The following is a 27,980-nucleotide window of genomic DNA, read 5'->3' as shown; positions in this document are numbered from 1 at the left end:
TATATACCACCATCTGTGTGCTCAACCAGCTCTGGAGATGCAAACATTAACTCCACTGCCTGCATCAGCAGGACCCGAGATGGTAATGAGTGTACTGAGTGTGCCAAATGATGCTCAGAGTGACGGGCTTGTAAATATTGGAAATACTGATCACAATAAAGATGAGGAGAGTACTGCAGCAGAGCCAAACTCTGCTGTGTAACACTATATATCATGTTCAGCCAGTGGATACAGATACTTTGCTGAGCCGTAACTATAAAATAGATTGAAAGGCTGTTGGGATTCAGAGTGTGCTGATGCTTTTGTTTGCATTGGCCCCCAAAATTATGATGTTCATCCTTGACCAGCTGATGTAAATATACCCGCTGAGTAGGAAATAAATGAAGTTGGGTTTGTTTTTGGCTAAAACTGCAATATTTCCCTCTCAAATGTAGTGGAGTAGAAGTATAAAACAGCATAAATATAAATATTGTAATTAAGTACAGTACCTCAATATATATAATTACTTACTTTACATTTTTGATGTTGTTTTTATCATTAGTTAACGTATCACGCTAGTCCACCACTCCATCTCAGACCTGTAGTGGCATCTAGTGGACAAAAATGTTAAATACTTCGCTTCATTTTTACAGGAATAATTTGTTCCCTTATAATAGTTTTAAAAGAATTTTAAAATTTGGTGAACATAAAAGCATCAAAAAGGGGAAGTTTTTGACTGAAAATGCAGAAAGAGAAAGGCTATAAAATCTACATACCAATCTAAATCCAAATTATAGAAATGTCTTGCAATTATGTACACAGATGGCAATTTATATTGTACAATGCCCCCTTTTCTTTTTCCTTTTTAATGTATATATTTTTTATCTCTATATATACAGTGCCAGTCAGAAGTTTGGACAAGTGAATGAGAAGGTGCATCCAACCATTTCACTGGTACTATATGTGTGAATGTGTGTGTGTGTGTGTGTGTTTCTTCATTTTATTATCTCATTTAAATTATTTGTTTTAAAAATTTAAACATATAGCATTGCATATTGCTTAATGCCACTTTTCTTTCCCTTTTATATTCATATATGTTTGTTTTTTTGTAATGTTATTTTATTATTTTGCACACATTGTTAGTTTTACTTTTTTCTTGTATTTATTTTAAAGTTTACTACCACATGGATTATTTACAGTTTACAGTTACAGTTCTTTCTGATTGCTTAGTGCACGATCTTTGAAACTATAGGCTACTTTTTTCAAAACTCTATATACCAACCACAAAACCTTACACCAAACCAGCAAAACATTATACATCTCTTGCTCAAACTCTTTTTAAAAAGTATGTTTTTGCATCAAGTACAGTACACACAAACCATCATTTGAATAAGTACATGAAGCACCAACTACATACTGATAGTATAAATTAAAAAAACACTTGTGACTTTTGCTTTTTCTGTGTGCAGGGCATAGCAGTTTGTCATACATGTAGTAAACAAACATACACACAGGTGTATCCAAATGTGTAAAGTATGGATGTGTATTCCGAACATAACACACTATCAATACAAATAAGGTGAAAAAGTTATTTATTTTCTTTCTTTTTAACACTCCTCAAACAACAAAAGTGCAGTAGAAGAAAACAAAAACACAATTTGTGCATTCAGTTTGGCACAATTGGTAAATGCATGGGCTACAAGTGTTAATGATTTCAGAGACAGTGCTTCAAGAATCACTGTTAATGTTTAATCATTCAGAAAACACTGTAATGTTGTATTGCTGTACACACTCCGGCCAGCAGGTGGCGGAAATGCAGCTTTAAGCTGTTTAACTCCGGCCAGCAGGTGGCGATGTACAACCCGCTATTAAACACGTCAGAAAGAGGAAGAGCAATTTGTAAACATGCTTGAACTTCCACGACTTGAGTTCTGACTTGCAACAACAGACTTAAAGTAGTTGTTTACTGTTTTGTGACAATGGAGAGGAGTGTAGGGACAGTTGCAGCTATCAAAGCTTTAGGGTGAGTAACGTTTAACTGCTGCGTACGTTTTGTTGTTATAGCAACCCGCCTACAGCTAACGTCTAATAATGCTTGTTAGCTGTAACATGTACTTACTTTACTTGTATTTAATTTCATAATTTAGAAACGATATAATATTCTCCGGTATATCAGGACATTGACCGATTGATTTCACCTGTCGTGTGTATTTCCTGCTCAGGTATCCGGGTGTGTCCTGCCTCTCAAAGTGTAAATGTGATGAACTTCCCTGTCCACTGCTCACCTGGCTGGCTGCACAGCTAAGGACTGTCTGCCCACAGTTACAAGGTGATTTTATTATAAATCATTATCTGTTGTGCAGAGTTGTTCTTTTCTGGTGTTTAATGCAGTAAACTACAACCCAGTGAGATTTTAAAAGTCATCGGGTGGTGTTTTTTTAATGACTGTACAGAGTATAAAGTCCAGATCTGGTGCTTTATACTTTGGTCCTTTTCTTTGAGACACACTTCCTGATGAGCTGCATTGTATCACAACTTTGACAACATTTTAAAGCAAACTGAAAACATCTGTTTTCTTCTGATTAGTTATTCTGTGAATGTGGGTTGGATGTGGGCTTCTTTACTGTCTTTGTGAGGGTGTTTTTTTATTGTGGTTTTTAGAGCTGAAACAGTTAGTCAAATTACAAAATGTATCTCCAACAAGGCTAACTGATTCGTTTCTATCAGTTTTTAAGCAAAAATACCAAAATGTTACTGGTTCAAGCTTCTCAAATGTAACTATTTGATGGTTTTCTTAGTTGTCTGTTTGGGAAACGGTCATGGACATTTTCACTATTTCCTGCTAGTTTATAGATGAGAATCAACTGAGAAAATAATTGGTAGATGAATCGATGATGAAAATAATTAGTTGTAGCTTTACCCTTTTCTCTTCTTTTGTTATAGTTGCATTTTCTTGTATTTGAATGATTGTATTCCTCTTGTACATGTAATTAATTAATTGTTTTGCCTGTAAAAATGCTCATCACAGATCCCAGAGCCCACGGTGACATAATCAAATTGCTCTTTTTTGTCAGACCGAAGGTCCAAAACCCACAGATATTCAGTCTACCATCACAGTAAACAAAGAAAGCAGCATATCCTCACATCTTACAAGCAGGAATCAGAAACTTTTTTTTTTTTTTTTTTTTTTTTTTACATTTTTTTCCTTTAAAAAAATGACTTAAACAATCATCAAACTAATTGCAGATTAAATTTCTGTACAATCAACTAACTAATTAGTTGTTTAAACTCAAAAATGTGCTCAATTAATAAGAATTTCTTTCCATGTTTTCAAGATTCTGGTGGGAGAGGGGATGTATTGCTGGTGGAGGAGCTGAGACATTTACTGTCAGATTTATCCTCTCCCCTCACTGTGCTGACGTCAGAGGTGCTGGAGCCATCCAGCCTCAACAAAGTCACTGGTGAGAAATAATAGGAGTCCACTGGGTGCTGTTTCCTGCCCAACATTTTTATATGAAGGGCGAAATTTTCCCTAAAAATCATTGTCCAATTCTCTAGAGTTCCTTGTATCAGAATTGCAAGCAGCTCACATAATCAAGCATAAGGACTTGCATCCTGAGGATAAAACGACAGAAGAGGAGTCTGAAAAAGAGCAGCGAGTTGAAGATCACAGCCTTGAACTCACTGAGTTTTGCCAGGAACATGAAGATGATGATGTTGCTGACAATAACAGAAAGAAGGCGGAGATGCAGGCAGAATGTATATTACTGCTTCGCGCCCTTAACATGGATGCTTCCTCTCAATTTACAGATGTGATGCATGAGGTGAGGCTGATATAAGAGAGACAAATATGTGTGTAAATCATGAGAAGCACAGTCAGGATTATTTTAATGTTGTTTTAATGCAGGTGGAATCGAGGCTTGCTGGTCTATCATGTGGACACATGATGGACCCTCTTCTTAACACCAGCCTCAGCTCAGAGCAGTGGGTACGTAGCTACAACTGCAACCAGTTTATCACACGTTATATGCAACTCTAACATACTGTAGGTGTTTCAACTTTTTTTTTCCCTTTCTGCTCCTCAGATGCAACTTTTAAAGATAAATCAAGCTCTGTCAACGGACTATCAGTGTCGGCAGCAAATGATGGTCAAACGCTTTCAGGTTACACTTGAGTCGTTTGCATGGGGAGAAAAACAAAAGGTAGGAATGTTTAATCGCTGCACATTCAGACATTATTCCCTTTTTTAAAAACAGTCAAAGTGGATAATTTGATTTGAACTCTCTATATGAAGTGTTCTTGAACGATTTTGGTACACGAATCAAACATGCAGTCTAGTCAAAATTACTGACTAGACTGCAGTTACTATGGATTAATCTGCAGATTACTTTTGTGATTCATCAGTTTATTAGTTTAAATTGCTTGTATTGCCCAACTAACATCCAAAATGAAAGGTATGCAGTTTAATATTATTGAACAACAAGGAAACCTGTGAGTAAATATAACAATTTGGGATTTTTTTTTTCTTTTAAAAAAATACTTTTTAAATTTAATTAAAATTAATAGATCATCGAAAATTTTTGATTACTTTTCTGTCAATTGACAACATGAAAACATAAACATTATAAAAACATAAAAGCAAAGAAAAACTATAATAATAATAATAAGAGGCAGAGAGTATAAATTACAGTCAAGTGAAGCTGTGAAGGGAAACGAGGCAGCTAACAGTATCAGAAATAATAATAATAATAACATAACATATAAAATTTATAAGGACATGAAGATGCCACAACAACAAAGCGCACAACGCTCGCCCCGCTGCCAGCTGCTACAGCAAAATAAATCTCTTGCTGCAGCAATTTATTTGGAGTCACAACAGAAGCATCACTGCACCTCATGATAAAATCAAACCTTCTTGTTGAATCAGTCTTTTACTTCCAGGAACGCAGTGAAGCGTTGGCCTCAGTGCCTCCTCTTGCATCCATTGTCGGCTCCTCCCGAGTGTCCTTCCCTCATCTGCTTGCCGCCAGAGAAGATCAGTCCTGCATCGAGCCAATCAAGGCAGGAAAAAGCACCGATGTCTACAAGGTAAAACCGTAAACTGTCATAAACCATGTCTGTGATTCTGAATGAAGATGGTTTCTAATTCCTCTTTGGTCTCTCTAGACGAGGATGGGCGACGTACCGGACAGAGGAGGACGACCGGGTGAAATTGAGCCGCCTATGCCGGCTTGGGGAGAACGAAGAGCGAACAGATCAGGACGAGGGGGCGGACACCATCAACGGCGTAGATTTTCAGATAAGAAGAAGAAAGGGAAAAAAGAGTAACATGTCCTTCTCTTTGGCTTTATTATTGAAGTAGAGAAATAAATCATAGTTTTTCTTTATTTAAATCTTTATTACGATTAAAAAAGTATGGCTGAATGCTACATATTATATAATTTTATAGTTAAAATTGGGTGTATAATTCTTAGTTATGGTGCATATACATACCTGACTGTGTACATTTCAAAAATGGCTTTTCATTTCTATAATGTACGGGTATGTTGCCAGATATGTTTTTTTTAAGATTTTTGCTGATATGAAAAACAATCACTGAAAGAATTTTTTTGTTTTTGTTGTTATTGGCTTTACACACTCCTACATAGGTTTATTTACCCAATAATAAACCTGTTAAACATAATAACTCATTGTTATTTTTATAATTGATTATCAACAACTTTGGCAAAGCTTTTACGCTCATAACTGCACCTGACACACATCTGAAACACAATGTAATGAGCTTACATGCTGCGTCCTTTATCACTAATGTACAAAATACTGCGTCAGCATTTTTTGAGGTACTTGTACTTTACTTGAGATTTTCTATTTGATGTTACTTTATACTTCCACTCCACTACACTTCAGAGGGAAAGGTACTTTTTACTCAACTACATTTATTTGACAGCTTTAGTTACTTTTCAGATGAAGATTTGACACAATAGATAATATAACAAGCTTTTAAAATACAACTCATTGTTAAAGATGAAACCAGTGGTTTCCAACCTTTTTGGCTTTTGACGTCTTACATAAAGCAGTGTGTAGTCGGGTCACATTTCAGATGTCTATGAGTTGTTAACAGCTCCACCAAATAGTGATTTTTTTTCCTCTAGACTTCTCACATGGTTTCATTTCAATAAATGTTCAAATGATTCAATATTTCACCAAAAATCAAAGATTAAAGAAAAAGTCCAAAAACTGAAAACAGATTTGTGTATCAGAACTTTGTTTTTTCTTCTTTCCTCTCCCATTAATCATCTCACAACCCCTCAGATTTTAGACCCCTAGGTTGGGAAACACTGGACTAAACTAGCTAACTGTATATAAAGTAGTTGAAACTAGCTCCACCTGCAGCAGCTACAACAGTAACATGCTGCTCTAACACTGATGCTTCAGTATTAATAATCTAATGACGTCATATATAATAATATATCAGTCAGAGGGACAAAATGTGTACTTTTACTTTAATACTTTAACTGCATTTTGCTGCTAATACTTATGCACTTTGACTTTAGTATTTTTCATGCAGGACTTTTACTTGTAATGGAGTATTTTTACATGGCTGTATTGGTAATTTTACTTAAGTAAAGGATCTGAATACTTCTTCCAGTACTGGAATTTGCAGTTATAAGCCACCTATGTGTCATAATAATTGAACAAAACAAAAAAAATGATTTGGGGCAAACGTGAATGGTTTCAACTGTTAAAATGCGTTGTTATACATATGGTATTTAAAAAAAAAAGTAAAGTTCAACTAAAAAACACAGGAGTCCAATCATTTATGTATTTATTGCTTATTTGCATTTATTTAGGAAAATGAATATATATCAGATATAAATGAATATTAAACTAATGGCAGGTCCAGTCACTGCTGAACCTGCCATCTCATGTTGAACATCATCCCTTCAGGACTTCTCAAGCTGTTTCCTCAGATCTGAAGCTTCTGCTGCCATCTCCTCCTCTGATCTCCACTTAGAGGGATTGTTGTCATCTTCTCGATCATGTTTCTGCAGCTCATCATACACGCTGTCATTCCGCTCAAAGTCTCCTGCCTTCCTGGGCAGCACATGGACGTGGACGTGCTTCACGGTCTGTCCTGCTTCAGGGCCGTCCTGGATGGCGATTGTGAGCGAGGTGGCGTTGAAGTACGTCTCCACCATGTTGGCAACTCTCTGAGCGGTGATGAATAAATCTGCCACTTCATCTGGCTGAAGATCCCGAAGGCGCTGCACCGGTCTCAGAGGACACACCAGCACATGTCCGGGCACCACAGGCTTCCTGTTGACCAGAGCGAAGGACAGCTCCGTCTGCAGGAACACAGCCGAGGCCTTGATGAGATGCTGCCCGAAGCGCAGGGTCGACATGTCCCACTGACTTACCGGCCTCGCAGGTGGATGATTACGGGGAGGATGGAGAGAAGCGGTGCTCGGGCTGTGGAGGAAGACTTCTCAGTGCTGCAGTGGACTTGTTTTTGTTCATCACCTGACTCCTGGGCTGCTGCTATGTGTTTCTATTTCCTCCTTAAACGTTTTTTTTCAATGTTGAATCAGTTGCATTTTCTTTACTTTCTCCTTGTTTTTTCTTGACCACCATTAAATCCTGCAAGTCTGTCTCATCTCTCCTACTTCATTCATTCACTTTTGTTGTCTTCTGTCTGTCATTATCAATATTTGATGCCGCACATGTAAGTTAATGTCATGAACGAGCCTTTGAACTTTGATTCATTCGTCTGTTACCATGAAAGCGGCTGTCAATGTTGTTGCGGTGATACCGGAAGTCATATGTTTTCCTAGGACAGCAAAGTCATGAGCCGCCCTACTCTGCGTCTGATTGGCAAGTACTCGTTGCCTTTTTTGTTTGGGTTGGATAGATTTAGATATGAGGAGTGTGATTGGTTAGGATTAGGCTAAGAATATCAGAGTAAGCCAATCAGAGGCAGAGTAAGGCGGGTTATGACTTCGCCATCCTAGGAAAAAAAATATCGCATACCGGAAGTTACCCAGGAACTAAATGATGCAACACATGGAAAGTTCCGGATTAGCCAAAGGTCAATATATAAACCAGTGTGACTGTTATCTGTGTCTATCAGCCACCAAAGTCACAAGAAATTTAGGCTACTAATAATTTAAAAAATGCCAAGAGGAAGCAGAAGCCGGACCTCCAGGATGGCTCCTCCATCCAGGTAACATTTAATTTCAGACCAGTTGTGAAAAAGATGTTAAAACGTAGTGAGGATAATGTGTTAGCAGCTTCAGCTAACGTTAACGTTGTAGTAAGTTACCGTCTGTTAGCCGCTGCCTGCCAGCGAAGTTACCACGGATAGACTACCTTTATAAACATATATTTTCTAAACCTAAACGTCTTTTTCTGTCACTTGAAATTTAAGGTTAACTTACAAGTCTTTGATTACAGTTATGAAGGTCACAGCGTTAAATCTGGTGCATTTAACGTCACCCGTATTGTTGCGTCACAGACATAGAATATAAAATAAACAGTGGAGTTACATAAAAATACAGATTAGTTTTCCTTGAATCTGTAGCGTTAGTTAACTGAACACAGTGGGGAGATAGTTATAAAGACTAATATCATTTAGGAGTTAAGTTTTTGATAAAGTGTAAATGTTAACTTGTCTTACCAGCTGCCTTATAGTGTGACTGACTTTAAATGTTAAACTACGTCTTCGCTTCTTTCTCATCATATCCACAAAGCTCAGTTTTGAATGTATTTGTCTGGCTTTAGACTGTGTTACGTTTAGTTTAAATTAGATATTGCATGAAAGATACCGAGTCCAACATGCCTTAATTTGATTTTGTATCACTTGCTTAAATGCCAAACAGTCCAGAGCAAACACAACAATGACCTTACGTGACCCTATGCGCCAGTGCCACACACAGCTTTCAGACTTCATTGCTGTAGCGCTGATATTTTCCACAGTTTTATCGCACTTTAAATAGTTTTTATGAGGTTCATTATGTGCATTACAAGCTCTGAGAGTCGCTTTTTTTTCAAACATTTGTCTAAAGAAGATGTAAAGACAGAGAGGTTGTCTTTTGATTACAGATTTACACACCTTCCCGCTGTCGCCAAGTGCTTGCTCATGGGGGAATTGTTGGGTCTCTGTAAATTAAAGGGTACGGTCTAGACCTGCTCTATGTGAAAAGTACACTGAGATGACTTTTATTGTGATTTGGCGCTATATAAATAAAATTGAATTGAATATTTGCATTAGACCTAAATATGCAGAACCTTTGTTTTCTTAAGATTTAATGTCCTCTTGGATCTTAGTATTATGTTGTGAGTGAAGTCTACAAATAACTTGAACTTGATATTTGCAGATTTTTAGAGTCTGATTGACTTGTATGGAAAAACTGAGATGATCACATAAAGATAGTGTCAGTTGTTGACTGTGTTGAGATTAAACTTTTTAAATGATTTTCTCTTCACAGCCGGGCACCACCATCACCACCACCAATGGCCCGGCCTCCACCCCCTCCTTCCCATCATGCCCCGGTTCCGATGCAGGCCCCTCCAACTGCTATGGGTGCTCCAGCGGCAGCACCCAGGCAGCCAGGTATGTTTGCTCAGATGGCGACTACAGCAGCTGGAGTGGCAGTGGGCTCTGCGGTAGGACACACTCTCGGCCACGCAATGACTGGAGCCTTCAGCGGAGGGAATTCAGAGCCTGCCAGGCCCGACGTCACATACCAGGTAAATAAACAGCAGTCTAGCCGGTGATGAGATTGGAATAGCAACAGAGCAGATTAGTCTGTCTGATGGTAGATAGGTCATCAGTAAGCAGTGTTGTCAGAGGTGGCATCGTAGTGTTTCGTGAGAACTATGAGTTTGTTAAGTTTTAAGTTCCAGAAAGCGAGATCACTTAAACTCTTGGTCAGTCCTGACAAACTCAAGATGGCTATATTAAGATATGTCGCTTACCTCTGTGTTCTGTGTCTCCATCTGGTTAAAGCTGAATAAACATATATAAAAAAGTGTAATATACAGTAAGATTCCAGTACTTTATCATCCATTAAGGAAATTAAATCAGGTTTATCAGGTTTAGGAAGACCTACAGTTAATCCTCATCATAAAAATAAGTGAGCTCTTAAATTTGCCATATGTAGATGTGTGAATGATCCTATCATCTGCCTTGTGCCATTCAGGAGCCGTACCAGGCCCAGCCCACGTACCAGCAGCAACCACAGTACATGTACCAGCAGGAGGCTCCTCAGCCGCAGCAGGCCTGCTCCTACGAGCTCAAACAGTTTGTTGAGTGCGCCCAGAACCAGAGCGACTTCAAACTCTGCGAGGGCTTCAGCGAGGTGCTCAAACAGTGCAAGTTCGCTAATGGTAAGTAATGTTTGGCCATTTGCTTAAAGTTAGATTACATAAGGATAAATAGCCTCTTTATAAAGGTTTGTCTGGTAGTTCATCAGTGAAATCTTTGACCACTTAAATAATTGTATAATTATTATTTTTATATATTCATTTAGAAGTATTTTGCAGTCTTGGCTTGTTGTTTGTTGAACTTTTTACACTCAATTTTAGAGCTGCAACAATTAATTGATTAGTTGCCAGCTATTAATTTATTCGTATAACTAATACTAATAACTATTTTGATAATCGATTAATTGTCTTTTTTTTGGTTTCTTAAGTCTTCTGTGACAATAAAGTCTTTGGTTGTGGACTGTTGTAGATAAAATGAGACATTTGAGGACGTCACCATGGGCTTTTGGGGCACAGTGATTAACATTTTTCACAATTTTATAGACCTATCTAATTTATTAATTGAGAAAAAATAACTGACAGATATATAATGATAATAATCATTAGTTGCAGCCCCACTTGATTTCATGCTGCCTTATAAGGAGGACTTGCATGAGCATTTAATCATCCACACGTCACAGCTGAATGACTCTGCAGTGTGCACGTGGTTCTCATGTCAAGTGTTGCAGTACCCAGTGTGGCCATGAGGCCGAGCAGTTTTAACACTTTCTAAATGCTTCATACTACCAGCTTTTTTTCTTGCACTGTAGGATTTTAAAAATGCCAAATTAATTACTATAAATGATGGAAATTAACTTTTTGTTCTCTCCACAGGTCTGTCATGAGACGGAGACAGAAAAGTGGAGGCTGAAGAGCGCACACAGGCTGCATTTAGGAGCCATACTGGATACTAAGAGATCAATAAACATGCTTTAGTTTGACAGTTGATTTATCATCAGACGGCATCAACATATTCATTTCTTAGGAGAGTACTGCAGACCTTGTAATCATAGTCTTATAAATAATGTTTATTTGGTGTTGTGTGTTTTGAGTTGAGTTATTTTTAATTAGTTTCTGTGCTTTAATTTAAACACACATTATATCACAAGATGAACTGCATTGTTTGAACAAGATGAGCCACCAGTTTCAAGACCTCCACAGTTTGCTTGTAACAAGTTAAGGACTAAAACTATTAAAGTACTTGGGTCATAAAGACCAAAAAAGCCAACTGTGATGTGTGATGATTTATGCACTGCTTCCTCAGATAGACTACATTATATGATTATATACTATTATTACACTGCTCTCTTGAAGAATCATTTCTATTTTTACATGTGTTTCTTTCATTAGAATTTAAGAGCTACAGAGCAAAGATACCACAGAGGTCCAACACCTGTCATGTCACTCCAGTCTCAGTACAAATCCACAAATTGAATGTTGTATATGGAGTAATGAAGGGCAGCCTTGTCTCTCTTAGTGTCTCATGGTGAGAGCAGGAGCTACAGGGTGTTATTTCATGGTTCTGGTTTTTTGTGTGGACACGCGGACAGAGAGTGCTGCTGCTGCTGCTTCCTGAGAAGCAACAATTTATTTTTGGCATCTGACATTAGAGCTCACCCTTTGCAATGGCAGCAGCCCCATGAAGCCACTGCAGTAGCAGAGTTTGACTGGATCCTTTTTGTTCGTCTTCTTTACGCGTTGTGAACAGACTTGAGTTTAATGATGGATAACCTTCACAACAGGGACTGACCGGGACTGGACACGGTGAGTGACCAGGCGTTTTTACTTCATTTGTTTTGCTTTACTGGAGCCTGCAAAAGGTCAAATAGTGACAGAGGTTTAGAAGGAGCTCCAGTTCACACTGTGGCATATTGCTTTATTAGTCTGCTCCTCAGGATATGTTGGGTATGATATTAAATTTGGGACGATAACTTTTAGATACTCAAAGATAGTTGAGTCTGTTTTGCCCCTTGAATAATATCTTGATATAAGCTAAAATAACTTTCAGTTGTTAAAAATATGTTTTAATTGTATTACTTTTTATTAACCATCAAAATAATGTCATCCAGATTTGCTATTTCGCTATAGAGTTTATATTATTCAAACATCTCAGTTAGTGTCACTTTAATGTAATTTTAGTGCAATTGAAGGCAAGTTAGGGAACAGAACTAAAATATACCTCTTAAAACCTCCTAAAGCTTTAAATTGACTGGTTATTAGGTCAAATGTGCATTAAATAAGTCATTTTAAGGGGATGAATTAATTTAATATTTAAACCACAGGAAAGTCTGTTGCTTGTGCTCCTCAGTCTATGTACTATATATATATCTATCAAGTTGGAAAGTTTGTTCATTGTTTTCACCATTATATGAGGCTCTTTAGCTGGACTGTAGATATTCAAACAAATCAGAAATCTTTACATCTGCAATGATTTTAATGAATTGCATTGGAATTAAGCAAATCTGGGGATAAAAAAAACAGAAAACAGTTTATCTTGTCTGAATGGCAGTTTTCATTAAGTGTAGACTGTTGCTGTCTCCTGAGCATTCAAAGTACTATCTGTACTGCTACCAACTTTTGGGGTGGTTACACAATTTAACAAAACAAGGGACTGTACAGCCCTAACATCAGCATGTTTGTGTGGTTGCTAAGGAGATACAATTGCTTAGTTCAGTTCAGTTCAGTTCACCAGTGGTGGAAGAAGTACTCAGATCCTTTACTTAAGTTAAAGTACCAATATAGCAATGTGGCCCAAGATGAAATTCAGGGGCTTTGAATAATGCTGTGTCTGATATTGTTTTTCCATTTTAAAAAAAAGTTCAGTTAGCTAGCTAGAAATTCTTAAAATAACATCTCCTCCTTCTACCTAATTGAGAAATCCAGAACTTTTCCAAATGTTTTAACTGCTGGACACAAGATGTGTCCTACTTCACAGTAAAGTCCCTTCTCAGTATTTGTGCACGGGAGGCTTCAAGTTTCCACATCACACTGGAGTAAGTTGCACACTTGCACATGATTGGCTCCAGACCAGTTGCGATGTCACAAATCATTCTCGTAGGGACACGCCTTAAACTGAGATTTAAAGTGAGCGCAGAGAAACTTTCTTCCTTCAGCAGATCAATGTGAAAACACCCTTCTAGTCTCAAACTCTGTACATACATTATCCTGCACACTGAAGCTCAAACATTCATGTCAAGTAACAATAAGTAAAACATACTTTTGAGACAAGGGTGACTTTAAGTCAAGTGATCACTAAAGTCAGTGGGATTCATCCTCAGAGGACCATGAATGTCTACACAAAATATCATGGCAATGCTTCCAATAGCTGTTGAGATATTTCAGTCTGGACCTACAAATCAACATAACTATCTGTACAAAATTTCTTCTTCAGATACTTTTATTTCCAGCTCTGATGAGATTGTCAGACCGTAAGTTGCCATGGTTGCGTCAGTGAAAAGCTAGATCGCTCTACTGAACAAACCGTCTTTGTCTGTCATCAGCCTGTTGTGAGCCGTAAGCAGTTGTGTTGCCTTGGTGGTGATTCAGCATCACTCCATCATGACCAAAGAGGAGGAAATCCCTGATACCGTGGGAGCCCAGGATTTCTACGACAAATATGATCCCAAGGAGATTCTGGGAAGGTATGTTGAAGAAGCACACAGCGTAATATATCCTGCAAACATTTAACTTATTGATTTATTTAACCAAGCAAGTCCCATTAAGGTTGGAAACTGATAATATTATCTTTGCTCAGGGTGCTACAAAAACACATTTAACACAAAAATCCTCATCAAAGACAACAGATTACAGCTCAAATTCTGTAATTTATTGAGCAGCTATGACTTTACAGAAATACCTGAGTAGTTTTCCAGAAGTCCATGAGAGATGTCGACAGTGCCAGAGCTCGCTCATTGTCATTCCCCACCATCTGTCAGATGGTGGTGGGGTTACGTAAGCCACAGTGTTCAGGGAGGCTTTATTCATTAACTTGAACGTGTTTTGGACAAAGGTTCAGTGTTGAGAGCCGCTCGCGATTGGCTGGAGTGCTGTGGGATTGCGTAATTTCACTCCCTTTCTCACATGCAGGTCATGAGGTCACCGGATGTGTGGATGGACAGTGTGTTCCCCTGCTAGTATTCCTCACATGGCTCACACAAACAGAGGGAGGAAATTCAGTTCAGTAGCTTCCAAATCATCCTTTGAAATGGAGCTAATGCATAAATATATATAATGATAAGTTTACAATCTTTAACTTTATGTTCAGACTTTGTTCTTAAGTTAACGAGAGAAATAAAACGAAACATGAAGAGACTATAAAGAAAATCAAGCTCCTTTTTTAAAGAATTGAGCAGTATGCAGTAGAAAAATCATGTATCATGCAAAAAAACACTTAGAGTATGAAACATTACATCCAACAGTATTCACAGAAACCCCTGAGTGAAGCACACAGACATGTTTTCCTTTCTGCTTCCAGCTGTGCAAACATGAACCTCTGAATAAATAAGTAACCGGACAGCTCTTTGATAAGTCGACTGAGGTGTTTTCTCTTCCTCAGGGGAGTGAGCAGCGTGGTGCGTCGCTGCGTCGACAAGCACACCTCTCAGGATTATGCGGTGAAGATCATCGACATCACCCCCTCGGACAAGATGAGCTCAGAAGAGATCGAGGAGATCCGAGAGGCGACGGTGAAGGAGATTGATATCCTCAAGAAAGTCTACGGACAGGACAACATCAGTAAGCACAGTTTTGAGTTAAAACAACCTTGAATGTATTGGAAAGACTGTGAGAGCAGCAAAAAGCAAAAAGAGTTTGTTTGGCCTTCGTCCCAATAACCTGCTCAAAGAGTGTTGACCTTTGCCCTCTACTGATCTTCATACATTATCTACAGAATGTAATCCTTTGTTGTTCTCATCTTGATTCAATACTGAAAAAGCTCCTCAAATGTCTCCTCTCCTCTCCAGTACAGCTGAAAGACTGCTATGAGTCCAAAGCCTTCTTCTTCCTTGTTTTTGACCTGTAAGTGTCAAATCTCAAGTTTTACATTTACACAGGTTTTTAAACTTGTCAGCAAATGGAAATTCGCTGGAAAGTTTGATTCTCTTTCCCCCCAGGATGAGGAGAGGTGAACTGTTTGACTACCTCACAGAGAAGGTCACCCTGAGTGAGAAGGAAACCAGGTCAGTGAGCATCTTATATCACTTTTGGACGATTTACTTCTTGACAAATGTGAAAGCAAGGAATAATTCTACTTTTTTAAAGACCTCAAGAGTTTGTGGTGTGTGTTGGTTTTAGGAAGATCATGCGCGCTCTGCTGGAGGTGGTCCACTTCCTCCACTCCCAGAACATCGTCCACCGGGACCTGAAGCCTGAGAACATCCTTCTGGATGACGAGATGAACATCAAACTCACCGACTTTGGCTTCTCTGTGCAAATCCAGGAGGGAGAGAAGCTCAAAGGTCAGTGACAACTTGCATGTAAACCAACCAATAAACAGTATTACATTTTTTTTAAATAGATGTTATAAATCAATGTTTGTCCAAGAAAGACACGTTTGGAAAAAGTCCAAAGGTGACCCAATCTCTCCTTCTCTGTCTGAAAAACACTGATATGAATAAAATCCAGATATATGAGTTTAAAAATCTAAACTCATATATCAAAACAATATTGACTGGCAACTCAACGTGGGCACAGCAGACTTCAGCATATTCAGCTGAGGACTTGCCCTAATAAAGTTTACAACCTTAAGTGCGATTATAGCAGCTGCTGGTGGTCAGCAGAGAGTCTGGGTCTGGTTGCACAACATTCTGCCATCTCTCTCAGCCACTCTTACAAAGGTTAAGATGCAACAGGAGACTCAGATCTATTTGCTGTACTTCCAGTTACTCAGAGTGCGCTGACCTTTCAAATAGACACTTTGACTTCTCAGAGAGCATCAGATCACAAGCAGCAGGAACTGGCAAGTCAAATGTCTAATAGTAGTCTGCATCATCATTTATTTTTTCTCAGTGTGTAGAGATTAAACATGGTTAGATGACGTCCATTAGGCTGTAATTGTATTTCAGCGTGTTATGGCATGCACACATTCACAGTAAACCACAAACGACTGTCAACAAAGCAGACATGATCTCTAAGTTGCTATTAAAATTAATGTTTACATGCATGGGGAGGTGAAAATTTTCTATGAATTTTCTCAGCTTCTCATATGTGATGATTTAATGCTTTTCTTTGTCATACATGATAGTAAACTGTGTACCTGTTTTCATCACTGGGACTATTGGACGAACAAAAAAAGATATATGAAGACGTCACCTTTGAATCTGGGAAACTATAACAGGCATTTTTAACTCTTTTCTTACATTTTATAGAGGAGAAATCATCATCTGCAGATGAATCGATAATGAAAATAATCATTAGCCTGACCATGCAGCCCTAATTTCATACGAAGTTTTAGGATTTTATAGGACACAAGTTTGTGTAAATGTTGTGTATAGCAGTCTTCATTCTTATGAGTAATATTGCCGCCTGATTTAGATATTCTATTCTCTTCTTCCACCAATGCTCATCAGATTAAACTGCACTCTGAGAAATAGCCTTCATTCAATGTGCTTGAGTCCACTTTTACATGTTAACACAACACACACATGTAATACCTCTTTATAGATCTTACAGCCAGAGCAGAAGTGGTAAAAACTATATTATTATATATATTTATATTTTAAAGCTTTGTAAATGTGAGTTTGACACTTTACAAAAAAAGGCCAGAATCTTCACAAGAAATATGCTCTATTTTTCTAAAATAGTAAAAGTCTATTTCTTTTTGGATCTGTCTTTAATGCAGAGGTGTGTGGGACTCCTGGTTATCTCGCTCCTGAGATCATTGAGTGCTCCATGGACCCAGGACATAAAGGATATGATACTGCTGTGGACATGTGAGTAAGACACTACATTGTAGAAAGGCGTCTGGACATTAGATATATAAACTGTACTATATAAACAATAACGAAAGCTGTTACGGATACTGACTGAATAATATGAAAGCTCATGTTATCTTATTTATGATCTGCACACAAAGTTAACAGATTTTGTAAGCCTGATTGCCCTCTGGCTCTTGCTTGCAGATGGAGTTCAGGTGTGATCATGTACACGCTGCTCGCAGGCTCTCCACCCTTCTGGCACAGGAAGCAGATGCTGATGCTGCGTATGATCTTGGCAGGGAAATATGACTTCTCATCTCCAGAGTGGGAGGATCGCTCAGACACTGTTAAAGATTTGGTAGGATAATTTTATCTCCACTTGCATTATCACTGGTTTTGTTTTAAAGTCACACACAGCAATATCATCACTTTGGACAATATAACTTAATACATTTTTCATGTATTTCAAAGCTGCAGTAAAGGTTTAATCACACATCAAAACATAACATACACTCCATGTGGTTTTCTCAGATCTCTCGGATGCTGGTGGTGGACCCGCAGAAGCGTTACACAACTACAGATGTTCTCAACCATCCATTCTTCTCACAGTATGTGGTGAATGAAGTACGACAATTCAGCCCGTACAGACGGTTCAAGGTGAGATATTATAGATTTTTATTTACCTTCCAATGTGTCAAACGTCCACTTGAAAATGTTCATAACCGAAAGACAAATTATCGGCAAACATGGACATTAGTTTGGGTTTCTGGCTTAACTGCAAACAAAGTTTATGAATTTAATGCTCTTTGAGAAATGGCTCTCAAATATCAGACGTCAGAGCGTCCTTGAACACACCAGCAAAGGGAGTTCTCAAAAAGACCAAAAATACCACAAATACTACCGAACGCCTGGAAATCTTGATTAAAATACCCACAAAGAAATGTTCACAGTAAAGCAGAATCCAGGAAGTCTTGCTGAATATTAGTCCTTAAGTGGCGTAGACAACCATGGAGAAAAAAACTAAGGCACTCCGTCTTCAAGTGAAATAATACATTTATTCTTTGAGCACAGGCAATCGACCTCAAAGAATAAATGTATTATTTCACTTGAAGACGGAGTGCCTTAGTTTTTTTCTCCATGGTTGTCTACGCCACTTTAGGACTAATATTCAGCAAGACTTCCTGGATTCTGCTTTTTTGTGTTTTCACCTGCCCTACTAAAGAGCACCTGTCACATGAGCCATCAGAGCCATGAAGCGCTTCCTCCTCCTGTTTTGAAATGTTCACAGTGACAGATTATTTATCTTAAACTACTGAACTATTGAAGAAAATGTTTTTTTGTCACCAATCCCAGAATGACAAAAAAAAACTTTAGTGAGCCATGTTTAAATTTCTTAAAGATATTTTACATTTTATTGACTTGTTTATATTTTTCTGCATTTTTTATTGATTATATTGCATATTTCATAATGTCCACTTTGGAGTTTCATATAAAACAAAATCTATGTGTGGCTGCCTGAAAGGTGGGATATCAATCCCCAAAATGTATGGTATACTTAAAATTGCTGCCAGTAATTTACAACAAAATGTAGTTTATTAACGTTAACATTAGAAACTATCTGTGTGGTCATATGGTGAGATGATAAAAATTGACTTCCACTGTACAGTTTTTCCACACTTACTCACCTCATACTCGGAGACATCAGTGACCCTTTACTAAACTTCTCCATCAGGTCATTTGCATGACTGTGCTCGCCACAATGAAAATCTACTGCAACTACCGCCGAGCCAAGCCTGTTACCAAGGAGGTGATCAAGAGTGACCCATATGCCGTCAAGCCCATCCGCAAGCTCATTGATGCGTGTGCGTTCAAGATCTACGGCCACTGGGTCAAGAAGGGCCAAACTCAGAACAGAGCAGCACTTTTCGAGAACACTCCCAAAACCATCCTGCTGTCGATAACCGCCGAGGGAGACGACCCATTCAAACAGATCTGGTAATAAACAGTCGTTCCTCAGGGCGGGTCTGTTGGAGCTTAAAGGTATACTATGCAGGATTTGTTGGTTGGTGTTTGTAAATACACAACATTAGTTAGGCCCTCCTCCCTGGCTCAATGAGCAAGTGAGAGAGAGAGAGATAGAGAGAGAGAGAGAGTGGCGCTGGCGAGAACAAAGGCATGGATCAGATAGATACAATTTTATTTTCTGATTGATTCATGGCCATTACGTTCTAAAGTACAAGTAAACCCGTACAACCCTGCGGGAAGGTGCGGCATTGCTGGATTTTGTGTGAATGCAGGGCTTCATCCTGTCCGCTGGGGCCTCTCTGCTCTGTGTGTGTGTAGCTCAGCCCCGCCTCGGTCAGACACAAAGACCTGCAGCTCTTTATACATCCATGACACAGAGACAGAGATCAGAGACATCTCAAGCACAGCAAAATAATAATAACACCACCACGAGAGGGAGTATCTTTGTATGAGTCTATACATTGGGGTTTTTTTTAGGAAAATCCTGCTTACTATACCTTTAATATGGAGACACTTCTGCTCAGTGTGACTTTTGTACCCTTCCCCCATTATGAAAAAAAGAAATGAAATGGCAAAATATAACTGGCCTCTACCAGGGGGCTTATTTTCTCATATAAAAAATGAGTATTGTTACTACAGTGTAAATGTTTTACCCAAGAACTGCAGAGTGACATCTACAGGAACACCACTGAGAAGATATTTCACTATTTAACATTTTACCTGGACTTGTCCTAATGGTAGACAAAAAAATACTGATAAAATAACAGATAATGGTAAAAATTTTGAGAGAAACTCTTCTCTTAAAACTATATTATTCTTTCATTGATGAAAGCAGCCGCTCCTTGATATTATCAAAGAGACAAACTGTTTTACACTATGTAGCACTGTTCATATTTCATAAGATCCACTTTTATCTTTTAGTGATCTGCGGCTTTATTCACAAGCATTTGTCTAAGTGTGAAATTTTAATTTCAAATGTGTTCAAAATGCAAATATATGTAGATTTAAATTTTAATTTATTATATTAACTGGCTGGTGGGTTGGAAACCACCAGCCAGTTGGGCCCTTTCTGTGTGGAGTTTGCATGTTCTCCCAGTACCTGCATGGGTTCTCTCTGGGTACTGCGGTTTCCTCCAACAGACCAGAAACATGCAGGTTAGGTTAATTGGTGACTCTAAATTGCCTGTAGGTGTGAATGTCTGTCTATCTGTTAGCCCTGTGATTGACAGCGACCTGTCCAAAGTGTACCCCGCCTGTCGCCCAATGTCAGCTGAGATTGGCTCCAGCTCCCCCTGCAACCCTCTAGAGGATAAGCAGATACTAATTATAATTTCATTTGTGTAAACAGGTTACTCTTTTCAGAACTGAAGACTTGGCTCTTTACAGGAGCCAAAGCAAAATAAACAAAACTTTAATTTGCCTGACAGGAAAATGAACGAGAATCTGCATACTTGAAATGGCATTAGACGTAGATATCTGTGTACTGTGTGGCTATTTGGTCAATATGCATGATGTACTGTACTAGACTGACAACTTCATTAGAAGTTTTTAAGATGATAGCACTTTGAAGGAATTGTATGCAATGGCTTTATTTATTAAAAACTTGCATTTCATGTAACACCCAAGCTTTGTTATTTGTGTAAGGTGCTTTTTAATTTTAAGTGTATTTCTGTGTTTCTCCAACATCTTTAAGCTTAACTTAGAAATCAAATACACATGACCCATTACGAACAGAGTTACAAGTTTATTACCAAAAAAAAGGAATGAGATACAGTATAAACAAACATCAGAAGGCAGACAGCAGCTCTGTTAGAACAACATTCTGCTTTCATTTCCATCACAGTGCTGTGGGTGAAAAAGAAAAGAGAAAAATCTGTTAAACACATCACAAAGCGTGCCATTAGTTTAAATGATCATTCATTTTAATGTTCTTACCGAGAGTGAAGGAGTTTTTTCCCCCTGTGATAGTTTTTCCACAGTCCCGCTTCAGAATGGCTGTTGGATCTGCTGAAGCATTTAACAGGCGAGAGTAATTAATACGAGACTAACAGGAATGCTGGCAGAGCGGTGTCTTCAATTTCAGAGTGTATAATTGTACTCGTTCCCGTACAGTTGGGTGAGGCTGAGGCAAGCACTCATCCAGTCATTTAGTAGGAATGAGGCGAGACTTTTGCATGGTGTCTGACTGTATCCACCACAAAGAGCTGGTACAGAATTCTGCCATGCCTGAATGGCAACTTTTATATTTTTATGAACAATAATTATGTTGCATGTCTTTGTATGACAGTGTTTGTACAAACATACCATCCTCAGGCCATTCTTCACAGCCTGGAGATCAGTCCTGGCAGCCTCTTTTCTCTGGGTCCATAAATATATGTCTTTATGTCCTGGAACGAAACAGGAATAAAAGAGTCTATAAGCTGAATTTGCCTGATAACATGTTGTTATAGGTTGTTTAAACATACGCAAGAAATATAACAGAGAGAGACACACACCAGAGTTCACCTCTAAAGAAGTAAAACGGTGCTGAACTTCTGTCATTTTTAGTAATTTATCATCAAGTAAAGAATATATCTTCACAAATGCAAAGATTTTCTGTTTCAACAGTTAATAAAGTGGACTTGTGATGGGCATTTGTTGCCGACTAAACTTTTAATTGACCAAAATATCTAGTAGAATTTGGTTGCCGATTGATCGATTAATAGATTGGTTGTCAATTATTTTGAGTCATTTTTTAAGAGGAAAAAGTCCAAATTCTTTAATATCGGCTTTTTAAATGTGAACATTTTCTTGTTTCCTTAGTCTTCTATAACAGTAAACTGAATATCTTTGGGTTGTGGACTTTTGGTCAGGACAAAACAAAACATTTAAGGACATCACCTTGGGCTTTGGGAAAACATGGTTGATGTTTTTCACCATTTTCTGACATTTTATGTACCAAACAACTAATCGATTAAAATCAAGAAAATAACCGCCAGATTAATTGATAATGAAAATAATCATTTGTTGCAGCCCTAAAAGTGTCACATATTCATGCTAATCACATGTTGCTGTATTCACTCTGACATAAGGATGAGCCACATAACAAGTGCTCTCATCCTGTTGTTGAGTCAGTGTGTGAAAACTATAATTTAGCATGGTGTCTGACTGCATTTACTATTTCAAGAGTAAAACAGAATTCGGCCATGCATTTAAATACATGTTATTAAATTAGTTACCTCTCCATTTTTCTTCTCTTGGCCCTGTAAAGGTCAACCATCTTGTCTTCAGAGAAGGCATGAGACCTTCAGAGAGAAACATATTCACAGCAATTAAACTCTGAACACATGTGTCTCTGCTAGTCATTTTGCTGACTTGACAAGGAATTGTTTAATGTGTACCTTCCCGTATAATGAGAAACCTATGTGATAAAGATACATTGGATATCTGCTCCTTCTCACCTCTGCAACATGAAGGTCTGTGTTTCTGGACGGGATATCCTCCATTATGAGCAGGTTGGAGTTCAGGCCTCTAGTGTCATCTGGAGGTATGGTCACAAAAACAAACAAAAAAAAGGTACACAAGTAATTAAACATTGAGAGCATAATTCCACTAAAATGGTTCTGTAATTTTTCCAGGTAAGTTTTAAGACTATCATAACTTAAGGTAGTATTGAAACAATCCATCCTAATCACATGTTCCTGCTCTCAGGTCTGTACGAGCTGGTTAATAACCAGCATAAGCATCGTAGTGTTAAATCGACAAAGCTCAGTTCAATACTATCTGATTAAAAAACTATAACCAACACTTCTACACGTGTTGCACCACATGCGTTTCAAAGCATGCTAAAGCTAAAGCAAGCTAACGCATGCTAGAAAAAGGTAATTATACTGACATGCATGTATGATAACTCACATTATCCCCTTGCTCGCTCCCTTTGGACTCAGATAAGGTTTTAAAACAAACGTCGACGACATCTTATGTTCACTGAGGATCAACTTGCTCCTCACCACCGGCTTCGAGAGTTCGCTTCGTTGCCTCCTTCTTCCTCCTCCTCCTCTTCCACTTCCCGTTCGTGTCCGGATGGTAACCTAAATTTGCAAAGGATCTCGCGAGAGTGACCATTTTAACCCCAAACCATGATCTTTCCCTAACCATTACCAAGTGTTTTTGTGCCTAAACCTAACCAGACACTAGCCAAAGTTTTATCATCATAATAAAACATAATCATTTTGTACAATGACAAACGCGTACAAATCACGCGAGAGTTGTGCAAATCTAGGGTTACCATCTACACGCGATCCCTCTTCCTCTTGATGGCATTGGAAACAGCTTCAAGCGCATTACCGCCACCTTCTGGACTGGAGAATGTGATATGCTTTTAGATTGGTTTGAAGAATTTTTTTTAAAATCAAACTTTGGCAAACCATCTCAAGAGCTTGTTGTTGGTCACAGTAATCACATCTGCCTTTTTTGGCTTAATTTAAAAAGAGAGTACTGTTTAAACATGTGTACCCAATCTTAAAGTATAAAGACTTTCGTATTCCATCTTTCATTTGAATACTTAAAAAAAAATCAGTCCAGTCTTTTTATTATCTCACTGATTCTGCCATCTCATCATAATTTCAGATTTGATTATGCATTTCAACTATCAAGAATTCTTTTCTAGTATAGAATATCTAGTATTTCTGCTCTACGTGTATGTAGCCTTTGAAAAAGGCCTAAAAACCTCTCTATTCAGGAAGGCTTTTCATGTTAACTCTTCTTCTTCTTATTATTATTATTATTATTATCATCATCATCATTATTATTATTGTTGTTGTTGTTATAGTCCTGCAAGTTGACTAGCTCCAATATGAACTGTTGTATGAATACCTATTCATTGTAGGTTGGTTATATTTCTAGTTTGTCATACATTTTTTTTGGGGTGTGTTTTTAAAAATATTTAATTATTCCAAGATGAACATAGACTAAATACTGCAATATTGCAAAAAAAACCAAACATGAATCCTCTTGGTTGAAGTCCAAAATGAAAAATGCTTATACTGTTATTATTTTTGGATGCATCTGTATTTGAGTGTATTTACATATTTATTTATTTTAGAATTACATTATCTTTCCTTGATCTCTTGTATCTTTACTTCAGTGCCTCTCCTCATGACTGACTACTGATTTGGCTCCTGCAATTGGGACACTTTTTGCATTAGCAGTAGGCGATTTGAGGGGGGGTGGGGGGGGGGGGGGGGTTGTCATCCCACTTGTTAGCAAAATGACCAAAATGCTTCCCCCCTTTTAACCTGCCATTCCCCTTCTCCATCCCCAGGTAGAAGAGAGAGTGCAAGGGCAGAGGGGTTATATAGTTTAATATATTAGTCTAGTCTGCCTGATTCATTGATCTTTTGGGGTTTATGCAAGTTAGAATCTATGGCCCCAATCATGGCTCTGAAATATCAGTAGCCTAACTGTGCTGTGTATTGATAAATCCAGTGGTGCTGAAGGAACAGACGGATTTGTAGTTACACCTTTTTCTCTCAGTCCTGCCCTTTTGTCAGTTTGTCTTAGATCTATAATATTCTCTAAGCTACATACTATAAATACTTAATTCTATACTATATTGTAGCCTATATATAGTGTCACCCTCAGGATCAAAGTGACAAGTAGCAGCGTGTAGTCGCGGAAGAGTGAGAGGATCATAAAGACATGCTGCTGCCTGCAGTATTATAATATTTCTATAATGTTTCTATGATTATTCAGTAGTGTCTGTGCTGCTGAAAATACATAAGCTTGGAAGGGGAGGGAGAGGGGAGGAGTATTCAGTTGGTTGCAATCTGCAACCTCACCGCTGGATGCCACTAAATCTTACACACTGGTTCTTTAAGGCAGCCATTCACAACCGGCCTCAGAGCGCCATCTAGTGGGCCGCAGAGGCACTGGTACTACCAAATGGTTAGATTGAAATTAAGAATTTTTGTAATTAAAAAAGCTAGTTATTTTTAAATCTAAATGTACCCAAGAATGCACATAAATTTAAAAAAAACGTCAAGTTAAAATGCATAATTTTAATAAGCAGTTACGTTTGAATATCACCACTAATCAGGACAGGTGACGTTAGGGGCCCTGTTAGCTAGCTAACGTTGGATTCAGCGACACAAAATGGATCAGTGTTTGAAAGGAAAAAGTGATGTGGGAGACAACCCTGCGCCAGTAAAAGCTCCAAAGCGTGTGGTGAGCAAATATAAGTCTGAATACATTACATTTGGATTCATAATGGCAGGCAGTGATGCTGAGCCGAAAGCAGAGTATGTTGAATGAATCCTGTCAAATGAGGCGCTAAAACCATTGAAGCTCCAGCATGGATGTTTTCTCCACAGACACTTAGGCACAAAACACCCGGGATGCGTTGGGAAAACGAAAGAATCTTTCCCAAGGAAAAGGGACGGGCTTCAGACACAACAGAAAGTCATCACAACATTACCAACATTAACAACTCAGTCAAAAGCCACTTTGACAGCTAGCTATGTGGTCGCTCCTCGTAGCTAGCAACCCTTTACGACCTCAGAGGAGCTTATTTTGCCCAACGCTGTGCATATGCGCCGAGAGTCACCAACTTGTGGAAGTAATAAAGGCAGTCCCATATTTTGTGATACAGCTAGTCGAGTTGACTGACGTTAGCAGTGCCGCTTTATTGTTAGTTTTTGTAATATACTGCAGGAACAGTAACCATCGCTAGGATATACTGTTTTGCAAAGAGCTTCCCATCAGAATAACAGCAGATAACGGAATGTACTGCTGCCCTGATGATTACTTCACCGAAAAAGGCCTTGAAATACCGTGTAGACGGGGCTGCATCAATGACAGGAATACATTGTAGTGTTGTCAAACAGATTCAAGAGAGGGCGCCAGACGTCAAGAGGACGCACCGTTTTTTTGTTTTTTTTACATGGGGAGGTCTAAACAGAGGTCACAAGAACTGCATGAATTCATGAATGTGACTGTGAAAACTGTTAACGCTAACAAGACAAATGCACTCAACTCAAGTTGTTTTGCTGCTCTGTGTGAAAGACTTGATGCAAATCATTTTCAGCTCTGGTGCCAGATTGAAGTAAGGTGGTTTTCAACAGGATGTGTGCTTAATCGCCTTTTTGAACCGAGAAAAGAAGTGCACACATTTCTGGAAGAGCAGCACTCCCCTCTTGCAGAGCATTACACCGATGGTAACTTTTGTGCAAAACTAGCCTACTGATCAGATATATTTGGCCAGTCAGATCAGCTCAATACATCAATGCAAGGCACAAGATTTTTGGTTTTCAGACAGAATTGAAGGCTTCAAGAAAAAACATATTCTTTGTAACAGAAGAGTCAAGGAGGGATGATTTGACATGTTTTCACTCCTAAGTAAAACTTTGGAAGCCTCTCCTCATGTTAACATGTCCAAGTGCTGTAACCCATCATTTGACTCAGTTGTCAGGAAAGTTTCCAGACTACTTCCCAGAAGACCCACAACATGGAAACCTTTGGACTTTGGACCCTTTCTCTGTGGCTCCTGCTTCAAAAGACATGGCTCTGTCCACTGTGTTGGAAAATGAACTGATGGAACTATCAGCAGACGGCAGCCTGAAGCTTCAGCTCACACAAGTTGACCTTGCTTCATTATGGAGACTGGCTGCCAGTCAATATCCCTCTCTGTCAAAACAGGCAATCAAATTTCTGTTACCTTTCACCACAGCCTATTTCTATGAGTCAGGGTTTTCCATTGTTACTGTCACAAAATCAAAGGCAAGGATCAAACTGAAAGCAACTTTAAATGCTTCTCTGCATGTCAGCCCCTCACCCATTCCACCATGACCTGATCTCATTATTTCCCAGAAGAAAGCCCTAGTGTCTCACTGCAGAATAAGCACAATGTTTATTTTTGTCATTATGGACATAACATACGTATAGCCCAGTTTATTTTTTCTACTTTTTTGTCATGTTTTTTTTTCTTATTTATTTGGGAAGGTGGGCCTTGGAGATTTTTAAATAATCAGAAGGTTGACAACCCCTGAAAGTTTATACCATCAAAACTATGGTGTGTTTTGAAAAATAAGCATTATTAAAATGTCCACATCCAGAAAAGAATAGGCCTACACAAAACATGTATTTAGCGTAATAGCAGTTCTATTAAAAAGAAATTATAATCACAATTATGATATCAAAAATTAGGCTACGTGTATGTGATAATCCTGCAGTCCTATTGGGCCACCTCCCCTTTTAAAAGTTAACAAATCACCTACTGATTACAATGTTAGAAAAAAAATAATTTGTGTTTAATTGACCCCATAAGTACAAAGAGATAAATGAACAACTGAAGTTTTAGCCTCATCCACCTCTATGCATGAGGATGATGAGCACCAGACTAGTTTATTTTTAAAGAAATAAATTGAAAAAATGTCTTTTCAACAATTAAAGGATAGGTTCTCAATTTTTCTAGTCTGTCTTAAGACAACAGTCAGGTGCCCATATAAACACTGAAAGAGGTTTTCCTAACAGTAATCATTCTTCTTGTTCATACTGGCTATTAAAAGATCCCAAATGTGCTTTCATTGTAAGTGACGGGGGCCAAAATCCACAGTGTGTCCACACAGTCATCTTGTGCAAAAATGCATTTAAAAGTTTATCTGAAGCTTATATGAAGCTTTAGCAGTCTGAGTTAGTCATGTCAATATCTGGATATCTGCCACATTTACGGTGTTTAGCATCAAATTCCCCCCTTGTGTTTCCCTGTTTAGCTGCAGTGGAAGG

At 38.4% G+C, this 27,980-nt stretch overlaps 4 protein-coding genes, 2 long non-coding RNA genes and 1 other non-coding gene across 8 annotated transcripts; 3 read left to right on the top strand and 4 right to left on the bottom strand.

The window, feature by feature from the left end:
• The first annotated feature begins 1,840 nt into the window (after positions 1-1,840).
• On the top strand, positions 1,841-5,366 carry im:7138535 (uncharacterized protein LOC797998 homolog). The gene is made up of 8 exons (XM_067594685.1): positions 1,841-2,002; positions 2,202-2,308; positions 3,315-3,440; positions 3,538-3,803; positions 3,887-3,967; positions 4,065-4,181; positions 4,921-5,067; positions 5,146-5,366. Exons 1-8 carry the CDS (start codon positions 1,959-1,961, stop codon positions 5,305-5,307), a joined length of 1,050 nt encoding a protein of 349 aa, XP_067450786.1. The 5' UTR covers positions 1,841-1,958; the 3' UTR covers positions 5,308-5,366.
• Positions 5,367-6,788: 1,422 nt separating this feature from the next.
• Positions 6,789-7,799, bottom strand: fhit (fragile histidine triad diadenosine triphosphatase). Its single transcript, XM_067594684.1, has one exon. It carries the CDS (start codon positions 7,380-7,382, stop codon positions 6,924-6,926), a length of 459 nt encoding a protein of 152 aa, XP_067450785.1. The 5' UTR covers positions 7,383-7,799; the 3' UTR covers positions 6,789-6,923.
• A 240-nt stretch (positions 7,800-8,039) lies between these two features.
• chchd2 (coiled-coil-helix-coiled-coil-helix domain containing 2) lies at positions 8,040-11,509 on the top strand. The gene is made up of 4 exons (XM_067594683.1): positions 8,040-8,200; positions 9,465-9,726; positions 10,179-10,365; positions 11,116-11,509. Exons 1-4 carry the CDS (start codon positions 8,151-8,153, stop codon positions 11,124-11,126), a joined length of 510 nt encoding a protein of 169 aa, XP_067450784.1. The 5' UTR covers positions 8,040-8,150; the 3' UTR covers positions 11,127-11,509.
• A 260-nt stretch (positions 11,510-11,769) lies between these two features.
• LOC137186049 (phosphorylase b kinase gamma catalytic chain, skeletal muscle/heart isoform-like) lies at positions 11,770-20,838 on the top strand. Its single transcript, XM_067594680.1, has 10 exons — positions 11,770-12,045; positions 13,782-13,922; positions 14,837-15,015; positions 15,243-15,297; positions 15,393-15,458; positions 15,574-15,737; positions 17,120-17,210; positions 17,400-17,553; positions 17,727-17,852; positions 18,928-20,838. The coding sequence occupies exons 2-10, from the start codon at positions 13,840-13,842 to the stop codon at positions 19,192-19,194; spliced, it is 1,185 nt and encodes a 394-aa protein (XP_067450781.1). The 5' UTR covers positions 11,770-12,045; positions 13,782-13,839; the 3' UTR covers positions 19,195-20,838.
• LOC137186055 (uncharacterized) lies at positions 11,957-14,829 on the bottom strand. The gene is made up of 2 exons (XR_010928962.1): positions 14,138-14,829; positions 11,957-13,954 (listed from the first exon to the last, which is right to left on the bottom strand). It is a non-coding gene; the product is annotated as an uncharacterized lncRNA (long non-coding RNA).
• On the bottom strand, positions 20,591-26,023 carry LOC137186054 (uncharacterized). Of its 2 annotated transcripts, none has more exons than XR_010928961.1 (7): positions 25,454-26,023; positions 23,115-23,560; positions 22,661-22,740; positions 22,439-22,504; positions 21,525-21,607; positions 21,156-21,227; positions 20,591-21,065 (listed from the first exon to the last, which is right to left on the bottom strand). It is a non-coding gene; the product is annotated as an uncharacterized lncRNA (long non-coding RNA). The 2 variants fall into 2 exon arrangements; XR_010928960.1 differs by having other exon boundaries at positions 21,156-21,224; positions 25,454-26,022.
• LOC137186931 (small nucleolar RNA SNORA15) lies at positions 22,269-22,409 on the bottom strand. The gene has a single exon (XR_010929144.1). It is a non-coding gene; the product is annotated as a small nucleolar RNA SNORA15 (small nucleolar RNA).
• Positions 26,024-27,980: the final 1,957 nt, after the last annotated feature.

Source organism: Thunnus thynnus, chromosome 7, assembly GCF_963924715.1.
Source record: "Thunnus thynnus chromosome 7, fThuThy2.1, whole genome shotgun sequence".
Lineage (NCBI taxonomy): Eukaryota > Metazoa > Chordata > Actinopteri > Scombriformes > Scombridae > Thunnus > Thunnus thynnus.
The sequence above is the reverse complement of the archived record's forward strand: the minus strand, read 5'-3'. Positions and strand labels throughout refer to the sequence as shown.